The 21,788-nt window shown below is 41.3% G+C and overlaps 2 protein-coding genes and 1 long non-coding RNA gene across 3 annotated transcripts; 2 read left to right on the forward strand and 1 right to left on the reverse strand.

Moving 5' to 3' along the window:
• Positions 1-264: 264 nt before the first annotated feature.
• Positions 265-4,153, forward strand: LOC107381403 (uncharacterized). The gene is made up of 2 exons (XR_001572459.3): positions 265-972; positions 1,848-4,153. It is a non-coding gene; the product is annotated as an uncharacterized lncRNA (long non-coding RNA).
• Positions 4,154-6,061: 1,908 nt separating this feature from the next.
• gnao1b (guanine nucleotide binding protein (G protein), alpha activating activity polypeptide O, b) lies at positions 6,062-11,047 on the forward strand. The gene is made up of 8 exons (XM_015953039.3): positions 6,062-6,329; positions 6,445-6,487; positions 8,423-8,564; positions 8,775-8,935; positions 9,035-9,163; positions 9,254-9,383; positions 10,387-10,540; positions 10,632-11,047. The coding sequence occupies exons 1-8, from the start codon at positions 6,212-6,214 to the stop codon at positions 10,817-10,819; spliced, it is 1,065 nt and encodes a 354-aa protein (XP_015808525.1). The 5' UTR covers positions 6,062-6,211; the 3' UTR covers positions 10,820-11,047.
• A 1,729-nt stretch (positions 11,048-12,776) lies between these two features.
• On the reverse strand, positions 12,777-21,709 carry cog4 (component of oligomeric golgi complex 4). Its single transcript, XM_015953038.3, has 19 exons — positions 21,535-21,709; positions 20,426-20,508; positions 20,225-20,339; positions 19,941-20,115; positions 19,355-19,548; positions 19,115-19,220; positions 18,886-19,043; positions 18,756-18,814; positions 18,561-18,685; positions 18,362-18,480; positions 17,488-17,654; positions 17,228-17,393; positions 17,010-17,072; positions 16,814-16,927; positions 15,998-16,090; positions 15,841-15,924; positions 15,652-15,753; positions 15,363-15,491; positions 12,777-13,134 (listed from the first exon to the last, which is right to left on the reverse strand). Exons 1-19 carry the CDS (start codon positions 21,667-21,669, stop codon positions 13,000-13,002), a joined length of 2,322 nt encoding a protein of 773 aa, XP_015808524.3. The 5' UTR covers positions 21,670-21,709; the 3' UTR covers positions 12,777-12,999.
• Positions 21,710-21,788: the final 79 nt, after the last annotated feature.

Consider the following 21,788-nt stretch of genomic DNA (forward strand, 5'->3'; position numbering starts at 1 on the left):
ACCTGACTGTAGCACCAAAAAACTCGAAGAGAGATGTCAGTTTCATGTTAGCAGCACCTTTCCTTCCTCTCACCACCTCATCATGACGTTTTCATATTTTTAGATGTTTAATCAGGTTTGTGGTGTCACTTCATCTCAGAATATCTGTCAATTTCTCAGTTTAGACCATGGAATAGACAGAAGGGAGCGCAGTGTGCGCCCCTAGTGGCGGCTTAATGTATTTATATTGTGACAATCACGCACCACTGTTGGCGGAAGAAGAAGTAGTTCTCACCAGAGAAAAATCATTTTTGGAAAATGTCCCAACATTTTATAAAATAAAATTACTCAGAAATCGGCACGTTAATGATGGAATCAAGTCCAAAACAAAAATATCTAGAATCGGATGAATCAATATTTTAGTATCGATCCGCACATCCCAGCTGCTTTTTCTCATTTTGTAAACAGTCATGTCGGATGACACATTGCGTGCAACCCGCCTGCACAATGACGAAGAAAGACGAAGACACGTTTCTTGGTTTCTCGCAGGGTGCCATAAGACCCCAAATAGATGATGAAGAAGACACATATCGTCGTCGTGGAAGAGATATTAGTCTGTTTGAGTAGGGTCAAATCATTATCATGCATCAAGCAGAGAAAAAAATCTAAGGAGATTACAGAAACTACTAAAATTGGGTTAAGAACTTTCCAACGCGTTATTAAAAACTGGAAGGATAACGAGGACCCATCGTCTTCGAGGAAGAACTGTGGCTGGAAAAAAATCCTGAATGATCGTGATCGGCGATCACTTTAATGTTTGGTGAAATGTAATCGAAGAAAAGCAACAGTAGAGCTCAGGGCTATGTTTAATAGCGGCATCTCCACAATGCGAAGGGAACTCAAGGACCTGGGACTGAACAGCTGTGTAGCTGTAAGAAAACCACTCAGCACTTCGCAACTCTGCAGCATCTCAGCTTTAGCAAAGCACTCTGGGTAAGTTCGTTTTCAGTGACGTTCCAACCTTATTTTAACTCATTTAATCTTTTTAGACAAGCGACGCTAACACGACGGAACGTCGTGCTGTTTAGTATTGAGTTAACATAAGATGATAGTACTAGTCTGGCTAATGCTAATACAGCCGTCTATGCTAGGCTTCAGTCAGAGTAGTTTAGCATGATGTCACTGTGGTTTGTTTTTATTTAAACGTAATGTCTGCTGAGCAATAATAAAGACAGACTCGAAATGTAATCATGTATAACCAGCTTCTAAGATTCAGTTCGTTTAATTATTTTGTTGGTATCAAGTAATGTGTAAGCAGGTAGTTTTTTTTATATTTTCCCAAATAAATTACTTTAATTTAATTAAAAAAATAACTTTATTTTAATTGATTGGTTTTCATTTCCTTATTCTAGCCTCACATGGTCTGCATCACGTAGATGATTCCTCATTTTATTACATGGAGTTAATATTAACAGGACAGTGGTTTCTAAGGACTAGAATTAGAAATACACAATTTTTCTATTAAATAAAAAGTATATTTTGTCATGCTGTAGCTGACTGTATTTTTTTAGGTTTTGAGAACGTTCCAAATTAAATTAAAAAGTACCATATATACAAACACGAGTGAATTTCCTTACTGTGGGAGCAATGAAGTCTATTTTATTCTATTCTATATGTTTTCTAAATATTAAATGAGATCAATTATATTGAGTTCCCATTTTAAATTATTTGGCACCCAGTTTTGTTTGTTGCTTTCCACAATTTATGATCTTTTTTCAAGTATTGAATGACAAATATTAACATATGTAATGTGATATGTAAAACTTGCATTTGTAACCCGTAATTTTCTGTTTTTCATTGCATGCAAGAAACATCAACTCCACACGTAAGGAGGACGGACCAACTCTAGACTTGCACAGTCTGACATCTGAAACGCCTGAGCTCTCATCAGTTGAGACCAACTTGAAAAAATAAAGTAAAATATTGATCATATAAGTTAGAAGTCTGTTTATACATCCCAATTTCAATAGCCAACTACTGTACATGTAATGTTCAGGTTTGAAATTGTGAATATTTAATTCAGTCCAGATTCAGTTCAGTATATGCATATAGCACCACATCACAATGAGTCATCTCAAGTCACTTCACAAAGCAAGCATTCCAATACAATTCAGTTCATTAAGCCAATCAGTAAAAAGTTTCCTATATAAGGAACCCAGCAGATTGCATCAAGTCACTGACTAGTGTCAGAGTCTTTACAGCCATCCTCATATTAAGCAAGCATGTAGTGACTGTGGAGAGGATACATTGCATTTTTGTTTTGGGAAAAACATGGGATGGCAAAATTGTTATATTTTCTCATTAAATTGGAATTTAAACTGTTCAAAAGTAGACTAATAATGGAACAGCCAAACAGGTAGCTAGTGTTTAAACTTGACAGCAACAGGGCATTCAGTGTGATCCTCCTGTTATACAGAACCACCTGGATTAAAACAAACAAACAAAAAAAGCAGTAATTGTGTTTACAAAGTAAAATTAGTCTAAACATTATGAGCTGGAATTTGCTATTTAATCATTTAACAAATATGGGCTTTATTTAGGCACAAATAAAACACATGGTACTTATTCATTTGATTTAGACTTTTTTAAACAGATTAATTCTTGTTAGATTTCAGTCAGCCACAAAACAACCACTGCATGTCAAATTAGACTTTTTACATAGTTAAGTTGTGTTTTTCTAATTCTAGTCCTTGGGAACCACTGACCTGTTAATATTCCAGTTTAACTCTATGTAATAAAACGAAGAAGCTTCCCAGAGACAGGAAAAGGAAATCAAAGGTTTTAAATTTAAATAACAGTTCTGATTTTTCAAAATGATTAATTTATTTTGAAAATTGAATGAAAAAGAAACAGATTTCAGTTTGATTTACACAATACTTGAAAACTATACAATAAATAAACAAACTGAATCTTAGAAGCAGGTTATGCATGACCATAAATCGAGTTTGTCTTCATTATTGCTTGGCAGATATTTTAAGTCTAGTTAAAATAAAAAACACACCACTGTTACCAGGGCCGGCCCAAGCCATTGAGGGGCCCTATGCAGGTTTTCTTGTAAGTGGTATATTAAACTATTTTAAAGCAACATCAGCAAAAAAACACAATATTTACAGCAAACAAGCCAAGTTTACTATTTTTTTGTTCTTAAAATTTGGAACAGATGTGAATAAAATGTTCAATCACTATAAATTAAACCAAAGGCACAATATAAATGACACAGTACAAAATAATATATTAACAATTTCTCCAAATTTAATATAATTTAGTTTTTTTTAATTAAAAGTTGGTAAAAATCTGTAAATGCTATCTTGGTGCTCTTAGGGGTGCCCTGGTGGCACAGTGGCCCCAAGCAGTCACTTACCTTGAATATGCCTAGGGCTGGCTCTGACAGTGACATCATGCTAAGCTACTCTTATAGAAATGATTTGCACTAGCCTAGCATAGCAGGCTGTATTAGCATTAGCCAGACTAAGCATTAGTACCGTCATCGTTCTGTCGTGCCACTTCACTCATTTAAAAAGAAGATGAACTAAGTTAAATTAAGGACAGAAAGTCACTGAAAATGAACTTACCCAGAATGTTTAGCTAATGCTAACTTGGGGAAATTTTAGCTCTCACTGATTGATTTGATTCTGTTTCCCTGCCCTCTCCTTCCTCTGCTCCATTCTCGCCTCTGCAGCAGAGATTTAATCAGAACAACCTGCAAGAAGTGCTTCAAAGTCACACGTGAGAGAGGAGAGTTGTACACTTGTAAGAGAAGAGCTGAGCATGCATAGAAACGGATCTGTAGACTTGTGTTCACAAACTTGTAGTTGAAAATGTAACAACATTGTTTTATTTCACATGCATGTCCGTTTTTCTTACAAGTACATATTTCTCTTTACAAATTTACATGTGTTGATGTGCAGCTTCTCACACTGTACTGCACACACACACACACACACACACACACACACACACACACACACACACACACACACACACACACACACACATCTGAGTTTTCAAGCTCACATCATGTTGCACAAACACAACAGATGTACAAGTTCGGACACTGAACGACAACGACCTTCATATTTATTCCTTAATGAATAAAATCATCATTTGAAAACTGCATTTTGCGTTTATTTTGTCTTGTAATACAGCAATTTGTTTCGTGATGTGAACATTTTTACCAAAAACAGACAACATCAAGGAAGAAATAGGCTACTTCTCATGCTGCTGTAATTCTGAACCAGGTGAAACAGTATGTCTTTTTATTTTTTAATATCAATAATGGAGAGCAATTAATTTACATAAAGAGTGGTATTATGTAACATTATTAAAAAAATTCCGTCTGTGGTCATACTTCAACAGAGCTTAACATTTAATGCATTAAGTGATTTTTTTTGCTTGAATCTGACTCAGTGTAGGAGAATATTTTATTTTTGCCAACAAAAAACAAATTTGAAAATGGCTGATGTTTTATATATATATAAATATATATATATATATATATATATATATATATATATATATATATATATATATATATATATATATATGCGCTATAGGCCTACTACTGAATTTTCTGCTTTTAATAAGTATTTGCATAAATTATATTTGATTTCCATGAAAAACTGTTAAGCAGTGAAATTAATTTTTAATTTAAAAGATCATAATTTATAGTGAAGTGCTGTTATTTCGCACAAGCATCAGGTGATCAATAATCTATTTTTAGTTTCTCACCCACCTTGTGTAGAATTTGCTATTCACCTTTAAAATCTGTAAAAATAAATTCACTAATGAGTATTTTAACGCATTTAACCCGGTTAACGTGCTATATTTTTGACGTAATTAAATGTTCACCTGGTGTTCCGTGACCACCACCGGGTGTTTTTCAGACCTACTTAATGTTGTTGACATGATTAAACGTCACCCAGGTCCTGGAGAACAAGAATAAGAGCGACGGTGGCCAAGTTGGGACATTTTAATTCATTACAAGAACACACCAGTAACACCAGGCAGGAGGGTAACATTTGCCATTTAGGAGTCTTTTCCATTTAAATCTTTCACCGGACGTGATTAGAGCTTGACAGCTCTGACGTAAACCAGATTGTTAGGTGAGTCTCGCGCGGCCATCCCTGTGTGGGAAGCAAATGTATCATAGAAACGTGAACTCAAAATAGTTAATTCTTGTGTGTGCGATTAAAACTATTGTAATGATTTCTCATTTATAATGTAAGTTTGATATTTTTTTTACATTTGGACAAAGTTTTTTTAGGAAGCATTTTTGTTGAAAATTTTATTTCCTTAATGTTTCTGATGCAAAATGACCAAATTTAGCTAATTTTAGCGGTAGGAATATTTGACTTACCGTTTGTATAAAACGTGTGAATTGGAATTTTTAGCAGAAATGTTAAATAAAATGTGTTTTCGTATTGTTTTACCATGTAGCCTAGATCTGTGTATAAAAGAAAGCCCACAACACTAGTGGGAAGCGTTCAATAATTTAAGAAGGAATGACTGACATATGTCAGATTTTCACTGAGCATAAAAACGGCCTTTTTAGAAACTTGCAATGTATATTTCCGCTAAAATAATTGAACAATCGATGCCTTACATATCCATCTTATGATTAAAACTCTTTTAAGCTCGCAATATATTTTAAATTCGATACGATGCCATGTGACCGATTACACACCAACCCACCTTAAATCAGAATTTTCAAAAATGTAATTTAAATCGACCTATTTCTGAACAGGAGACATGTAAAACGTTGTTGATTATATGCGGTAACAGCCTGCCATACCACCTCCTGCCAGCCTTCGTGAAAGTATACGGTGAAATCGCTCGTGCTCTCTGTCATCATCACCAGCGCCGCCCTGTAGAGAGATAGAGCTCGAGACCCCCCCGCTCTCCCCGCCTAACAACAACCCCAACCCTGCAGGCTAGCGCACAGCGACCCCACCCCCCCACCCCCCTCTGAGAGAGGGGACGGAACGGAGAGTGCACATTCACGGAGAGAAGACTGTTTCGGGATCCCGGCTCTATTTTCCGCTCCGAATCCGGGCCTATGCTGTAGCAGACAGCGCGGGAGGAGAGCGAGACTGAGAGACACCGCGGCGACCGAGAGCAGGAGAGGGACAGGGCGGACTGGGGACTCGACGGGACCGCTCATTCGCCTGGAAACATGGGGTGTACACTGAGCGCCGAGGAGCGCGCAGCTCTGGACCGGAGCAAGGCCATCGAGAAGAACCTGAAGGAGGACGGGCTGGTCGCCGCCAAGGACGTCAAACTGCTCCTGCTCGGTAAGGGAAGCGGCGGCGCGGCCGCGGGGCTGCTGCTGGGACTGCGTGGGGCGGAGGTGCTCTCCGTGGTACTGATTTCAATGCCTGCTCTCTCTCTGCCCTCCGTTCTTTGCAGGCGGCGGAGAATCCGGGAAAAGTACCATCGTCAAACAAATGAAGTAAGTGTCAGCCTGATTTGTTTATTTATTTATATCATATCGGTATTCTCCAACTCAGCCGGAGTGAAAGGCCTGAGATTGCGCCTCCCCTGTCAGCACTAAGGCAGGTTGAGCCGCCATGTTTCCGAGAGGCCGAAGCCCCGGAGGAGCACCGGTGACTCGAGCACCTCCTGCAGACCGTCAGCAGGGCTGCGGAGGCCGCCGGTGCGTCCCAGGGTGCTGTTCACTGCCGGGGTGCTGAAATGTAGTTAACGAAGGTTTTGCTTGACTACGGGGAGTGTGCCACTGGGGACGTGTGTGTGTCTGTGTCTGTGTGTGTGTGTGTGCAGTGTGTGTGCGCGCGTGCGTGTGTGAATTACAGTGAGGTCACTGCTGTTCCATTAGTGAATACCTCTGCTTTTAATCTTAATGGCTTTAAGTGCCTGATATCGCCGGGAGTACTTTGCCTATAAAGCGGATTTACGCAGAAATATGGCTCCTAAAACCGCATCTAAACCTTTTCGTGTCTGAGCTAAATGACTCTTTGGTGTTTTAAACGACTGCTTTTGTTTCATGTAAACCTCTTAGTCAAGTTTCTAGATGTTTCTGCACAAAAAACCAGAGCTCTTTCACATTTTGTCCCGTCAACCATGCAGCAGCTCTTTTGTGAGCAGCATCTGAGTGTCTCCTCCTTCCTGCTCTGCTCTGCACTCTGCATCGACTCACTGCACCCTCCCTTTTTCCTCTTCATTACCCTCCCAGAGCTCCCTGGTTGTCCATAACTTACTGCTCTGCTCCGAACCAAGATGCTGGTCCAAATAGTGTTTACAAATACTCTCCGGGCTTGCTTTAGCCACGGGCCAGCAGCAGATGGATGGGTTTTACTACATGCTCTGGGTCATAAAGTCTAGGTATCGGAGGGTTCATGCACTGGGCTTTGCTGTGATTCTTTGCCTCATCCTCATCACCATCATCTTCACATCCAGACGAGCTTCTCTGGTTTGGCCCATGAGCGAGACGGTGGAGTCATGTCCAAACTAACAGGGACGAGTTGACTTCAAGAACAATTTAAAGGGCGTTGTAGATTTTAATAATTACTCAAGTAGGCTGCTGTAGAAACATCAGCGGTTTATTTTTTAACTACTGCTGATAAGTTATTCTTTAAAACCAATAACAACAACAATAATAATAATAATAATAATAATAATAATTATTATTATTATTAGCATTTAGTCTTTCCAAATGTTCAAGTTGATAATATTCATCTGTTTGCTCCATAAAGCTTCAGCCTCAGCTCATCCCCACCCCCCCTCCCCTGAGGGTCAATTTATTGTATTTCATAAAACTGTTAATTGTGATGATGGTGCTGGAGATTCAGGCCAGGTGGCTGTAGTCGGCTGTGAAACATCTTTTCATAATGTGCCCTGATGAGATGAAAACAATCATCCCACATCTTTTCTTTTAACCCCACCCCTCCTTGCTGTACGGCGGTGAGAATGAAGTAGCTGTGGGAGTGGGCTTCTGGAGGATGTTTTATAGATCTGGTCAGGGTGAAGATGTGCCGCTGATGGATGCTTTAATGCTGTAAGAAGTTTAACAGTCCAGAGTTGTGGAGCCGTGATTGATCAGTGGTCTGATTGATTTCAGTTCATGAATTATAAATGACTGAAATATCACATTACTGCCCGGTTACACATCGCAGAGAGAGAATATGACCATTTCCCGTTAGGCTCATGCTTAGATGAGAGAAACATGGGGAGAGGATGAGAACAAACATAATAAAATAATCACTACACACACACACACACACACACACACGCAGGCCTACTGAGTTTCATAAAAACCTGGGGCTTTTATTGTAACAAGATAGCTGTTTTGTAACGCAGGAACATATGGACATTTGCAACTTTTTTCCTGCTCGGTCCAGGCTTTGATAATATCTCCGTACGCATGCAGGATTATCCATGAAGATGGCTTTTCTGGGGATGATGTGAAGCAGTATAAGCCAGTGGTCTACAGCAACACCATCCAGAGCTTGGCAGCCATCCTCCGAGCCATGGATTCCCTCGGGATTGAGTTTGGAGACAAGGACCGGAAAGTTAGTCTCACTCATATCCTACCAAGTTTTCTAAAGATTAGCTTTGCTTTTCCTAAAGATAAAAAAACATTTTCTGGGAATATTTGACCTGTGACAGTAAAGAAATGACTGCAAATCATCCCAGAAAGTCGTTTGAGCTGCTGGTAAATAATTAACAAGCAGACATTTTTTCTTCTGCTCCTCTGAACTTATGAAACATGTTTCATCCAGGCCGATGCCAAGCTGGTCTGTGATGTCGTCAGTCGTATGGAGGACACGGAGCCGTACTCCGCAGAGCTTCTCGCTGCTATGAAGCGTTTATGGGCCGACGCCGGGACTCAGGAGTGCTTCAACCGTGCCCGAGAATACCAGCTTAATGACTCTGCTCAATAGTGAGTACAGCAAAAACACCTCCTAAAAGCCTCTGCTCAGAAATAACATTGTGCCACTAATCCAGAGCGTTTATCAACCCTACTTCCTGTTTTCGACAGCTACCTGGACAGTCTAGACCGAATCGGAGCCCTGGACTATCAGCCTACAGAGCAGGACATCCTGAGGACCCGAGTGAAGACAACTGGCATCGTTGAAACCCACTTTACCTTCAAAAACCTTCATTTCAGGTAAAGCTCAGCCTCTCAGAACAGGCGTCTAAGATGAAGTTCAACAGTTGTAGCTCAACACCTGATTTGTTTTCCTGCCTCCTTTTTCAGGCTGTTTGATGTCGGAGGTCAGAGGTCAGAGAGGAAAAAGTGGATCCACTGCTTTGAGGATGTGACAGCTATCATCTTTTGCGTTGCTCTGAGCGGATATGACCAGGTGCTCCATGAAGACGAAACAACTGTAAGTGTTCAGCAACTCAGCAGAATTTACTGTGGAACGCACACCTGAAAGGTGAACCAGTGCCACCAATGAGTCCAGAATCAGTCAAAACACAAAAATCTGTTTTATTTGTATTTCACAGACTTTGATTCACACAACAAGCACCATGCTTTAATCCCCAGAACTGAATCTTTTGAACTTTCATAGCTTTGTATGTTTGTTAAAGAGCAAGTCACCCCCTACCAGAGTCTAACTCCACTCCCACTTCATGTTTGAAAAATGTAACACATGCTGTTGCCTGGCAGACCGAGAGGGCGGAGCCGCTAACAAATACACACACACAGGCTTACGACAGCATTGTGGCATCATAATGTACCAGTTTACACCATAGCATACCTCTTAGCCAATAGCGATGGCGGATTTAAATTCAAATACAGTGCAGAGTTTTTACCTGACAACGGCACAACACTGCCAGTTTTAGGCAGAAGATTTAAATTTTAACTAAGATGCGCTGAAGTGCCAAATTATTGACGACACGTGTCTGCAGCACGATTAGACACTCGTTTATTTAGTTTATCAGCAAAAAAAAGTTTATTTGGGGGTGACTTGCTCTTTAAGAATCTTAATCTTAATTCTGACCAATGAATCGTTTAATTTTTGTTGATACATAACAGACAATTACCAAAAAAACATTTAAAATTAGAACTTTAGGTACATTACATTATATGTATAAATTTCTTTGGTTAAATTTATGAAAAAAAAAAACAACAACACAATTTGACGTAAAATAAATCATATTTAATCTTCAGAAAGTGATTGTTATCTCTCATCTTGGAAGTTCTGCGTCAGATCTTTGCTATTTTTCTTCCAGTTCCTAAAGTCACAACTTACAGAGACATTTCGTCTGCTGGGGATTTTAGATTTGACAGATTTTAAAAAGGAGAGAAAACCTTGTAAAGGATTTTAAAATTCAAATCACCGAACACGTCGATGAAACGCTCTCAGTGGAATATTCTTATTTCAGAACCGGATGCATGAATCGCTCATGCTCTTTGACTCCATCTGCAACAACAAGTTCTTCATCGACACCTCTATCATCCTCTTCCTCAACAAGAAAGATCTGTTTGCCGAGAAGATCAAGAAGTCGCCGCTGACGATCTGTTTTCCAGAATACACAGGTGAGTCCACGGACCCCTCCTCCCCGGAGCATAGCTGACATGAATGAGTGTCTCTGTCTCACGCTGTCCCGTCTCCTCTGTGTCCACCCAGGTGCTAACACTTATGAAGATGCTACTGCATACATTCAGGTTCAGTTTGAGAGTAAGAACCGTTCTCCCAACAAGGAGATCTACTGTCACCTGACCTGTGCCACAGACACAGGAAACATCCAGGTAGTGTTTGATGCCGTCACTGACATCATTATTGCAAACAACCTGAGAGGGTGTGGCTTATACTGAGGCCGGGCCAGAAGCACAGAGGTTGTTGTGGAGTGTGTGAGGTGTTAATAATGATCATTTTTGAGGATACTTAAACACGTAAAAAAAAATGTAATTCTACACGTCCAAAATGGACCCAAAGAGCTGCCGTCAGACACCGCACCGGATCATCGCCACGTTTTGTTTCTTTCCTGTCGTTTTGATTTGAATATAACCCCGCCCCTCCCCCAGTTTTATTTGTTACAAACATGATCTGTTTTTGAGCTGAATGTTTCATCTGCTGTTGAGGACTGTGTGGGCTCATCAGAAGCACCCGGGGTTCATTCAGCAGGAGCCTTGTCCCCCTCCGAGCAGCCAAATGCAACACAAGGAGTGTCTGATGTCACTCCTGAACACAGAGTCAGATGCACTCTCTAGAAGGCCCGCCTTGGGGCGTTTCCACTGAATCCAGCCTCTGGTGCTGTTTGAAGGGCTGCAGTGTGTGAAGGTGGAAATGGTGAGGATGTCAGAGAGGAGCTGTGCTTGTGGCTGAGGGTCATGGATCTAAAGGAGGCTGTTAACTTTCCTCCAGACCCACACATGACCGAGTAGCCTGCAGGTCTGCTCCGCTCTGTTTTTGCATAACCAAACAAACAATCCCTCTGTTCAGAGTGGCTGCTCGTCGCCAGTGGCCTCCTGTAGCATGAAAATAATAAAAAAAAACAATCAATTAGCCAGTGATGTCTCGAAAAGAAAAAAGTAATATAGGTACCGACCATCTGAGAACGACGGGTGAACAGAATCAGAAATTATAGTCCAATCTATAAACTATATTGTTAAACTAATATATATATATATATATAAGATTTTATAATGATTAAAGGATTTATTCATTTTCGCCTCATGCCCTACATGCCTCCTGTCTCCTGAAATCCCGTGCCACATATTTATTTCCTGTCATGAAACACTGGCGTGCACCGTTAACCGTCCAGAGGGTGGGAAGCAGATCTCCGACCACACCTCCTCTGTACAAACAGAAGACTGCACAAGGAAAACCTCATTTGAGGCAGCCTCTATTTGGGGATATTTTTTAACTCTTTTCCTTTCTGATCAGCGAACACGGACCCCCCTCCCCTCTCACACACACTCCACTGTCTGTACAGCCCTTCATATTCACAGGTGCACCCAGACTCACCCTCCCATCCTTGCACTCTTTTAACTCATTACATATCACTCCTCTCATCTTAACTCCATTTTCACCTTAAAAGCACCGTACTGTATATATATATTATGACACCACTTTGTTTTTCTTTTTTTTTTACTGTGAATGTTACTGTGCTGCACCCCCTCCTCCCCCATCCTATTCAGTAGTTTATTGGTTGCTCTCATGTGGAATGTTTGTGCTGAGCCAATCGAATGTTGTGTTTACATTAAAGCCACACTTTTCCTAACTATTTCTGCTCTCGTGGTCTTGAGTTTGATTACGCTGCAAGGTGACTAGAGTCAATAACGAGCTGTACCATCGTCGAGGTGCCGCTCCCGCCACATACTGACCCACTTTAATCTGTGCGGAGGATCAAGGTTAGACCAGGAAATTAGGCTGAACATTATGAGCGCGAACCACTTTTAATGCTTCGCTGCCTCGCGAACAAAGCTCTGTATTTAGAATCAGAAATATGTTTAAAAAAATGGGATCAGCTCCTGCATGGCAACAGGGCAGCAGTGAAATGTGGCGGAGCGGGGGGGGGGGGGGGGGGGTTTGGTTCAGAAGTGCGGCACAGCAGCTCTCGATTTATTAGGTTAAAAGTGTTCCATCATCAGCGACAAGGAGCTATTCATATATTGAATGACGGGGCTGGATCAGCTGTCTGACCTGCTTCTGTCAGTTTAATGGCCATGATGTTCATTACTGCTCCGTTTCCCCCGACAGCCCCACGGCTCCACTCCTCGGTCCCAGTGTGTCCTTATTTCTCACAGATAATTACCGGTTAAACTCCGCTGTGATACCATCACACAAGTTTAATCACACTTTTTACACTTTACATCAGTTCATCCTCAGCCTCCCAGTCCTTAACAGATCAGCTGTAACAAATTCAGAATCGGCAGAATCACCGAAATCCTCCCGCCGTCCATCGGTACCACGCACACGTCTGTTTACAGAGCATCCAGGACCAGGGAGCGGCAGGTGGGTCGCGCTTCTCTCGTTTCCTCTGGCTCCTGAGTTACAGTCGAAGCCTCTTGATATCTTCGCTTCTGAAGTCGATCCGTAATGCAAGAACCTGACGCACTTCTGCTGGAGTCAGCCGCCATGTCAGTGGGCCTGAGTTAGGACCCCAGTAATCCAAGATCTCCGTTACCTGCAGTAGAGATCAGAACAAGTGAATTTGAGCAAAGAAACCGAGGAGATCGGTAGTATTTCTAGAAAAAAGGACAACTTCTGTCTTTATTTTGACATCTAATCAAAGGATGCAGACTGAACAAACAGGTGCATCTCAGCGGTGGCCAACTATTCTGCATTTAAGGCCGTGTCGGCTAGCTTTTAGCACCCCCTAGTGTCCATTTGTAAAACCAAAAGCAAAACATCTCTCCCCACTGTGCGTTCATCTTTTTAAAGCCTCAATCTGAAAGCTGAAATGTCTCCCCAGGCTTCCATAGTGTCTTCAGAAGTGATTCATCACTAAATTAAACAAATCAGCTGAGTCCATGAGCTAAAACTTTCAGGAAACATGCTGGAAGCAGACTGCAGCACCAGGTATGTCAGAGCGACCTGCCAGTCCAAAGTTGCAAGTGGAATATTCTGGGCACAGGGGGCGATGGAGGCTGCGTGACCTTTCATTAACCCTGTAAAGCAGGGGTATTCAGTTCCAGGCCTGGAGGGTCGGTATCCAGAAGGTTTTAGTTTTAACTCTGTTTCAACCAGCAGGTGATTAACAGTCTTCTGCAGAGCCTGATGAGCTGCTGCACAGGTGATTCAACCACTGAATCAAGTGTGTTGGAGCAGAGAAACCACTAAAACGTGCTGGATACCGGCCCTCCAGGACCAGAATTGATGGTTTATTTTAGCACATACTGGCTCAAGAAAAAGATTTTAAAAATATGAAAAAGGTGGAAAGGATCTCTTTAATACACATTTGGAAAAAAAAATGTCATTTTAGATTTTGAATTAGGGGTGCATGATATATCGGCATCAATATCAGTATCGGCCGATGTTAGTGATTTTTTTAACAGATTGGTATCGGTCCTATAAGTAAAACTGGACCGAAATTAACAACCGATAATTTTTTTCAATTTGTTTCAGTTTGTGCATCTGTCTCAGAGGCTGAGGGGCGTGATAATGTGTAATTGTTTAGTCATTCTTATGTTTAGGAGTGTTTACTGGCAAGAATGTGGGGATATAATATAGATCACGATACAAGAGAGGATATGATTTATTATGACACTAAAAGTCACAACATTTGCATTTTTACACTGATCCTTAATGAAGAACTCAGGTCAGAAGCTTGTAAAACACATTCAGTGTCCTCGAGATCTTGTTCCATCAGAATGAAGGTGGCAAAAACTGCTGCCAATGAGCAGTCAGGCTTTGAATTGAACCCCACAATAGAAATAAAGTAAATGTTTGCATGTAAATCCTCAATAAAAAATCTGAACACTGCTTTTATTTATCAATTCAATATTTGAACACAAAATATTGCAATATTTCTGTGTTTTGTTGTTTTCTTACATCGGTAAATATCAGTTATCGAATATAACAGTGATATTAATATCAGATATTGGCCAACAATTTTACATCGGTGCATATTTATTTAAATAATCTTTAACAAATTTGGGGGAAACGTGTCCGCTTCTGGGATTTTTTGTCTTGAGAGGCACTGAATAAAAGATTTTTTCTTTCTTTAAATATTCAACAATCAAAATAGCTGCAAAAAAAATAAATAAATAAAAAAAACTGAAAGAAATTTGTTGAAATGCACCGAAGAAGGAAAACAAAAAAACTGCATTATGTTTAAACTTAATTTCATCTTTAGAAAGTGAAATTTACCCCAAAAAAAGTTTTTGCATAAAGTAACTTTTTGTGAATTTGCATCACAGAAATAAAAACATTTTTTCTACTGAAATCTTAAAAAAATAGTCTGAAATAGTACTTTTATCAATGCAATTAAATGACCTCAAACAACTTAAAAAAACACCCCATCATTTGAAATATTACATACCGATTATACATGCTGAATATTTCAACCTTTAGCTAAATTACTAATAAATGGTGACTTTATCAATGCATTTTCTAGCAAAGGTAATAGACTCATTTATTAAACTGTACACCTAAAATCAATAAATCGAGGAACTGAGACAAACTGAGGTTGCTGTGGGTGAGTAATTTTACTTGGGTTATTATAAGAAAGACTGATTTATTGATGAATTTGATTTGATTTGTTCATCTGGAAAAAATAAAAGATAAGAAATTTACAGCAGCATAAACTAACTACATACGTTTAGTTTCAGGGTCAACACACCTCCTCCCTAAATGTTAACGACATCATTTAAAGATGGATGCTGTACTTATGTGGGTGTGACTCGAAATTACCCGCTCCAGATTAAGGATGGTGGCCATCTGTGTGAGGCGTGCAAACTTGTCTCTGATGGTCCATGTGGTCACCGTCGTGAGATACGCCACAAGAGACCGAAGTTCTTTATCAAACTGCAGCCCTCCGAGCTGCGACGGCAAAGATCAGAGTGGAGAAAGAGTTAGATGAAGGAGAAATGCTAGCAGAACATAATCAAGCACCTTCTGCTGCAGGCCTCTAATAAATCACTGCTGGAGGCTTTTGATGAGGACGCTCACTGCCACCTTGTGGCTGAGCTCAGCTTCTCACCCTGCTGAAAGAACACTTCAGCACCGTCTTCTCCAGCTCAACAGAGATCAAGCTGGTCATCAGGCTGGTCAGCGTGTCGTAGATGACAGGAGAGAGCGCCATCTGAAGAGGCACGTGAACAACTGTTACCAAACCTATCTCAAATATTCAAGAAACGGCTCAGAGAGGGAGCACGAAAGGTTAAAACACCTTAAACTCAGCCATGAGCTGCTCCATGTTAACGATGAGCTGCTGCACCCAGGGGTCATTAGCTTCATAGTCATTGAACTCCTCCTGTAAGAACCACCAACAGTCACAGCAACAAGTGTCCAGAGGTTTGTGTGGAGAAGAAAGGAATAATCGTTACCTCTTCTATGTTGTGCGAGATGGACAGGAAGTTGCTGATCCAGGGTTTGACTTGAGGCTTGATGGCTGTTGTATTTAACTCCATCAGACCCTCCTGAGGAAGAAGATCTAGAACTTTTAGCGTTTTTGTAAATAAGAGAAAAGCTTAATTTAGTTTAAAGGTGTGGAACACTCGTTTAAACAATGCATTTGCAGTGGCCTCTGGTAGGATTGAATGCCTTGTTAGTCGTACTAAGTGGGCAAAAAACACAGGAAGTAGAAGTGAGCCACGTCACAGCTGAGTTTTGGAGTCTCATTTCCTGATATTTGGTCATCTTGGCTCAGATTGGATAACAGCAACATGACTCTACCGCTGACTTGCCACATGGAGGTTTTGTCTCCGCTAATAACACAAGCCTGGAGGAGTTTTGCCGTGTGGTGGAACGGTTAGCTTCTACCAGCCGAGAAGGTCTCTGCTGTTTCCTGGACGTTAAACCAACAACAGCCTTCCTCGTCGTGAGTCAAGATGGGCGAGTCCATGGGTGTTAAGTGACAGTGTGACATAGGTCTGTCAGGCTTTTCAAATCTGAGAATTTCACCGTCTGTTTTCTATCAGAAGCTCATCCAGGGGATTGGTGTTAAAGACTATGATGTTCAGCCTGGATGAAAAGCTCAGAGTGAATGATTAGAATCAGAAATTAGATTTTAAAAATGTTTTTTTTCAGTGTTCCACACCTTTTAAAAACAATCAAACTGATGTTTAATGAAATGGCTTATGGAGAAATAGCATTCATGAATTGTGCCATGTACAGAAAACGTCTGTGTGTTCGTGTTGGACCTGTAAGAGATCCTTGAACTTTGCAGAAGTGCTGACAAGGTCGGACAGACAGCTGTCAATCTTGGCTTGTTCACCGGAAGCGGCGCCCTGGCTGAACAGCTTGGAGCAGTCGTTCTGCCAAGACACAGATCCACTCCTCAAGCAACAAGACGAAGAAAACAGAGGGGCGGAGCTTTGGCAATGATGTCAAACGTACCTCCAAGTTCCTCTTTAAGGTGGTGATGTTCTCGCTACAAACCTCCACGTTGTTCAGAGTCACCTGAGGAGGAAAAGAAGAGCGGTTAAGGTTTGTTATGCTGTGATGTGTTGGTAGAAGTCAACACTAATGAGCAAATGCTCGGTACGTTGTGGTGTCAGTTCCAGATTATAATTCCAAAGCCAGACTATCAGATGAAAACGGTTATTTGGTCTCACCAGAAATGCAGCCTTGGCGTTTTCGGAGCTCTCGATGCCCAGCGTGTTAAACTTGCCCTGCTGTATGCTGCTCTGCATCAGACTGACTGCGCTGCTGACGCCTCGCTGGATGTCCTGCAGCGTCGTAGCCGGGAAGCCCTGCCGCAGCTTGTTGTACAGCACCTCTCTGTCAGAAGGAAAGAAGAAGAAAAAAACAGATAATCAGGGAGTAGGTGTGTGAGACATGAGGCAGAGGTTAAATATAGGAATGTGGCGAGTACCTGAAGTCGGACTCCAGGACAGAGTTAGCGTGGTTGATCATGGCACAGAGGCAGTCGATGTTGGAGCTCGATAACGCTCTGCTAATGCACTTTTTCACAATGTAGAAACAGTCATCGACCATGCTGCTGGTCAGCTGACCCTTTTCATACGTATCCATGGCAACAGCCTAAAGGAGGTGGGGAAAATTTAGTTTACACCAGCAACACACAGGAAAGAAGGACTCCAACCTGAGTTGATGAACTCAAGAAATGTGTCAAAAATGAGATTTTACTTCAACCAAACTCCAAAAAAATCTTCATTTGAGGCTCAAAACGAAACCGTTGTTGTTCAGTTGACATTAGCCGAAGGGCTTTGCATTGCAACAAATGCAGGCAGAGGAAAAAAGCATAAAACTACACATTAAAACTATGCTTCAATCAAAAATGTTAAAAATGTAATGAGACAAAAAAGATAGATTGAAAAAAAAAAAAAACTGAACAAAAGCAATTTATCAAGCAAAAGGTAGTTTTGTGATCATGTGTACATTTTTATTAGATGGCAGCCTGAAAAAAGGATAAAACAAAGGTTATGCAATAGCGCTAAAAGGTAGATGGAAAGCTTGTTTAAAGTGACCTGGTGTGAACTCTGGGTATATAAAATGCTTTTGTGAATACACAACGGGACGTATCCCGAGTGATGCTCAAAACAAGTGCAGCCAACGAGAAATAATTAGATTAATTGGCAACAGATTGGTAACTTGGGATATAAAAAAACATCCCACAGAGGCTGCTCCACACCGTTTCTGACTCCTATTTACTCGCCTTCATGGAGGCTTTGGACATGGACGGATATTTGAATCCCCTCTTGAAAAAGACACATTCTGATCAGACTGACCTTGTTGACAGACTCCCTCATGTAGTATTCTTCCATAGGGATGTAGTAGCCAATCAGCTCCTGCATCGTCCTGCTCAGTGAACAGTGTTTGAGCAGCTTCTCCACATTCTGCTGATGCTCTGAGTGTATGACATGAAAAAGAACATTTACTTTCGCTCTTCACCTAAAAGATCTGTAAATGTGGAATCTATGAAGCTACCCTGCGTGATGCTCCGATCATCTCCAACTTCAAAGTCGGCCATTATTCGACGACGCAGGAAACGCAGGTAGAGCTCCGCTCTGGCGTTCATCAGGGTCACTTCGGTCAGAACGGGGTCCAGCTCCCTGGTTAGACACGACGCATAAACACAAACACCTCACAGACGCGTGAGACGCAGTAGACAACGATATGTACCTCGGTTCCATCCTCTCCCCTGGAACGTTCTTCATCATGCTGCTCTGGACAATCTGAAACTAGAGGACAGAGTCGAGGTCTCAGCGGACGCAGACATGAACAGGATTAAACCCTGAACACACACACACACCTTGTTCTGGTATCCTCTCTGCTGGATAAATTTATCGACTATTTTCTGGGCTTGGCGGTCACATTCCTGCTGCAGGTGAGTGATGAGAGTGCACAGGTGGCCTGGACCATAATACGTCTCTACTATTGGTTGGTGGGTCTCAACAACACGAGCGATCCCTGTAAAAACAAAGCAGCGTGTGGGTGGATGTAGACGTGCAGATTTTTCTTTTTTACTTTAATCTTCTCACCTTCCAGCAGCAGTGTCAGCGTGTCTGCAAAAATCAACAGAGCTCGTTTCTCGCCCAGGTCTCCTCCCGTCGCCAACAACAGGTTCTCCTCAGCTTTGGAGGCCAGCTGTGTGGGTGAGACAGTGTGAGGAATACAGAAAGAAAGGCTGCCGATATGATGAAGGAAAATTATGTACTGAAACATGTCTCGCGACCAAAACAAAATTTTGTGTGAGCATTAATAGGAACTTTGGAACTGACCTGAGTGCAGAGGTATTGCCCGAAGCGGGCGAGACCCTGCTGGTGGAGGCCCAGCAGAGGGAAGATCTTGAAAAACCTCTCCACCTGCGCGAGGTCAACTGCTGCGACAGCCTCATCGAGCTTCTCTGCAACGATAACCTTCAGCTTCTGTTCCGCCTCCTGCAGCAAAACCAGACTGGCGTCCACGGCGCTGCCTGTGCAGACAAGATTCACGGGGAGTTAAATACTGGCAAAAACTTATGCAAGCTCAAATAAATATAACAACATTAAAACCAGCGACAGGTGAAGTGAATCTGATTTTAATGCACCAATTTGGTTGAAAGCAAAACGAGCTTTGTGTTTGTGTGGCTGTTACATGAATTGCATACAGAAGATCAGAGCTGTTTTTGATTGGTTTTAATGTTGTGGCTGGCCTGTTTACTTTCAGTACAAGTAAAATGTACTGACAACCCCACAAAAAACTGAAATTGAGCATAAATAAGTGGTTAGCTTAACCACCAGGAATAATTTAAGTTTGCTTCTGTGCAAAAAAGGAAACTACAGCATTTCCCCCTGCAGAAGCGGAATAGATCTGGAGGCGTCGTACTTTCTTCTCCCTGCCTGCTCAGTTCGATAACCGACTGGTCGAGGGACAAGTATCGATGGATGTGTGCAGCAGCCTGTTCGTAGTCTTCATTACGTAGAGCCGTTTGTACGCCGTCAGTGCAGAACTTCAGGTCGAGGATGTCATCAGCACGTTGGATGACATTATACAGTCGTGTCTGCAAATAAAAAACTAAATTAAAGCTTTTAACAGAAAATCTTAGCAATAAAACAGCTAAAATGTTGCACACACATAAGATACAATTAAATATTCCACTGTGGAATTACTTTTGCCAGGTCCAGCTGTCTGACTTTCTGGCTGACATTTTCAGCCAGGCTGCATGTGAAAGTGATCATGCCTGAGAGCTGACTGGCGTCTCCTCCAATCAGCTGTAGATTTGGGCTGCAGAGCAAAAGAAAATTAAAAAGCAGTTTGCACATCACAGATTAATGAAGAAGATAGTTTTTTTAGACCATAATGGTCTGTACCCCATCCTCTGCAAGGCCAGCATCTTCGTATGAATGGAGCCCTCCTGTCCCACCAGCCGGTCCAGCTCAACTTCCACTTCTCTCTGTAACAATCATAAAAAAATTACAATATTTGTATTGAGATTTTACATTAGCAAACTCGTTTTCAAGCTCTTTGGAAAACTTGAGGAAGTGTAAGAATAGGAAGTTGCTTGAGGATCCCCACTGAAAACTAATGCTACAACTTTTTTTTGTAAAAACACAAAAGTATCTGTGTGAGAAGGATCTGGATTTGGATCATTAATGTGATTTCTTAAGTTTTTTCTCATCACAGTCATTTATTTATTTACTAAGATTCAAGTAAATTAAGATTCCAGAGGTATAATTGGTATAAATTATATAAATCTGGATCGTTTATTTGGAATTTACACTAAGGATGCAACGATACCACTTTTTTCCAAACCGATACAATACCGATACTTCTACCACAATAAAAAAACGCAATGATTTGGAATACAGATTTTATTTTCTTCTCTGCTTTCAACAGCAAAAGACTGTGCGGTAGATAAAAAAGTAAAATATAGGAATAGAAATCATCACAAAACTAAAATATTAGGTAAACAGAAATGACAAGTTACAGTGAAGCCATTTTCAAGCAACTGCATTGGTATCGGTTCCTGGTATCAGTTAACTTTTACAGATACCGATACTGGTATTGATATCGGTGCCGATACCAGTATTGTGCATCCCTAATTTACACATTTTGAAACGTTATGAAAGAAAGAGAAAAATTCCGCCTTTCAAAAATAATTTAGACATAATCTTTAGTTGTGTCCATCTCTATGTCTATGGTTGTGTCTAGTATTAAAAACAGTTCAAATGGAGAGACATGAGCTAAACCAGCAACTAACCAAGTTTTTCACCCTGACAAACCACAGCCTAAAATGAAGAACGGTTAGCCTAGCTTGTAATCTATCTTTGCAACTTCTCAGTTTTAAGCTTATAAAATCAGCAACTAAATAAAATAAACGTTGTTTTCTGATTTCTGAGCTCCATCTCCAGTCACGGAAGTTTACATTGATGACGTAAACACCGCAAACAAAGCGCAGATAGCGCACCCCGACACTAACCTCCTCGGCGCAGAGCTGCTGGTAAACTTTCTCCAGGTCCTCCAGCTCCGTCAGCGTAGAGATGGTCTCCATGCTCACGGAGGATGAGGAGCCAGAGTCGCATCTTTTAGCTGCCAAGGGATCGCTGTCAGCCATCTTCCGCCACACGTAGACTAAGCAGAAGCTAACGTCATCATCATGCTAATCATCCCTGGATTTAGTCTGGCAGGTACAATGATTAGAAGGCATTCGAGTCGAGATACAACACCAAGGTG

This window comes from Nothobranchius furzeri, chromosome 9, assembly GCF_043380555.1.
Source record: "Nothobranchius furzeri strain GRZ-AD chromosome 9, NfurGRZ-RIMD1, whole genome shotgun sequence".
Taxonomy (NCBI): Eukaryota; Metazoa; Chordata; class Actinopteri; order Cyprinodontiformes; family Nothobranchiidae; genus Nothobranchius; species Nothobranchius furzeri.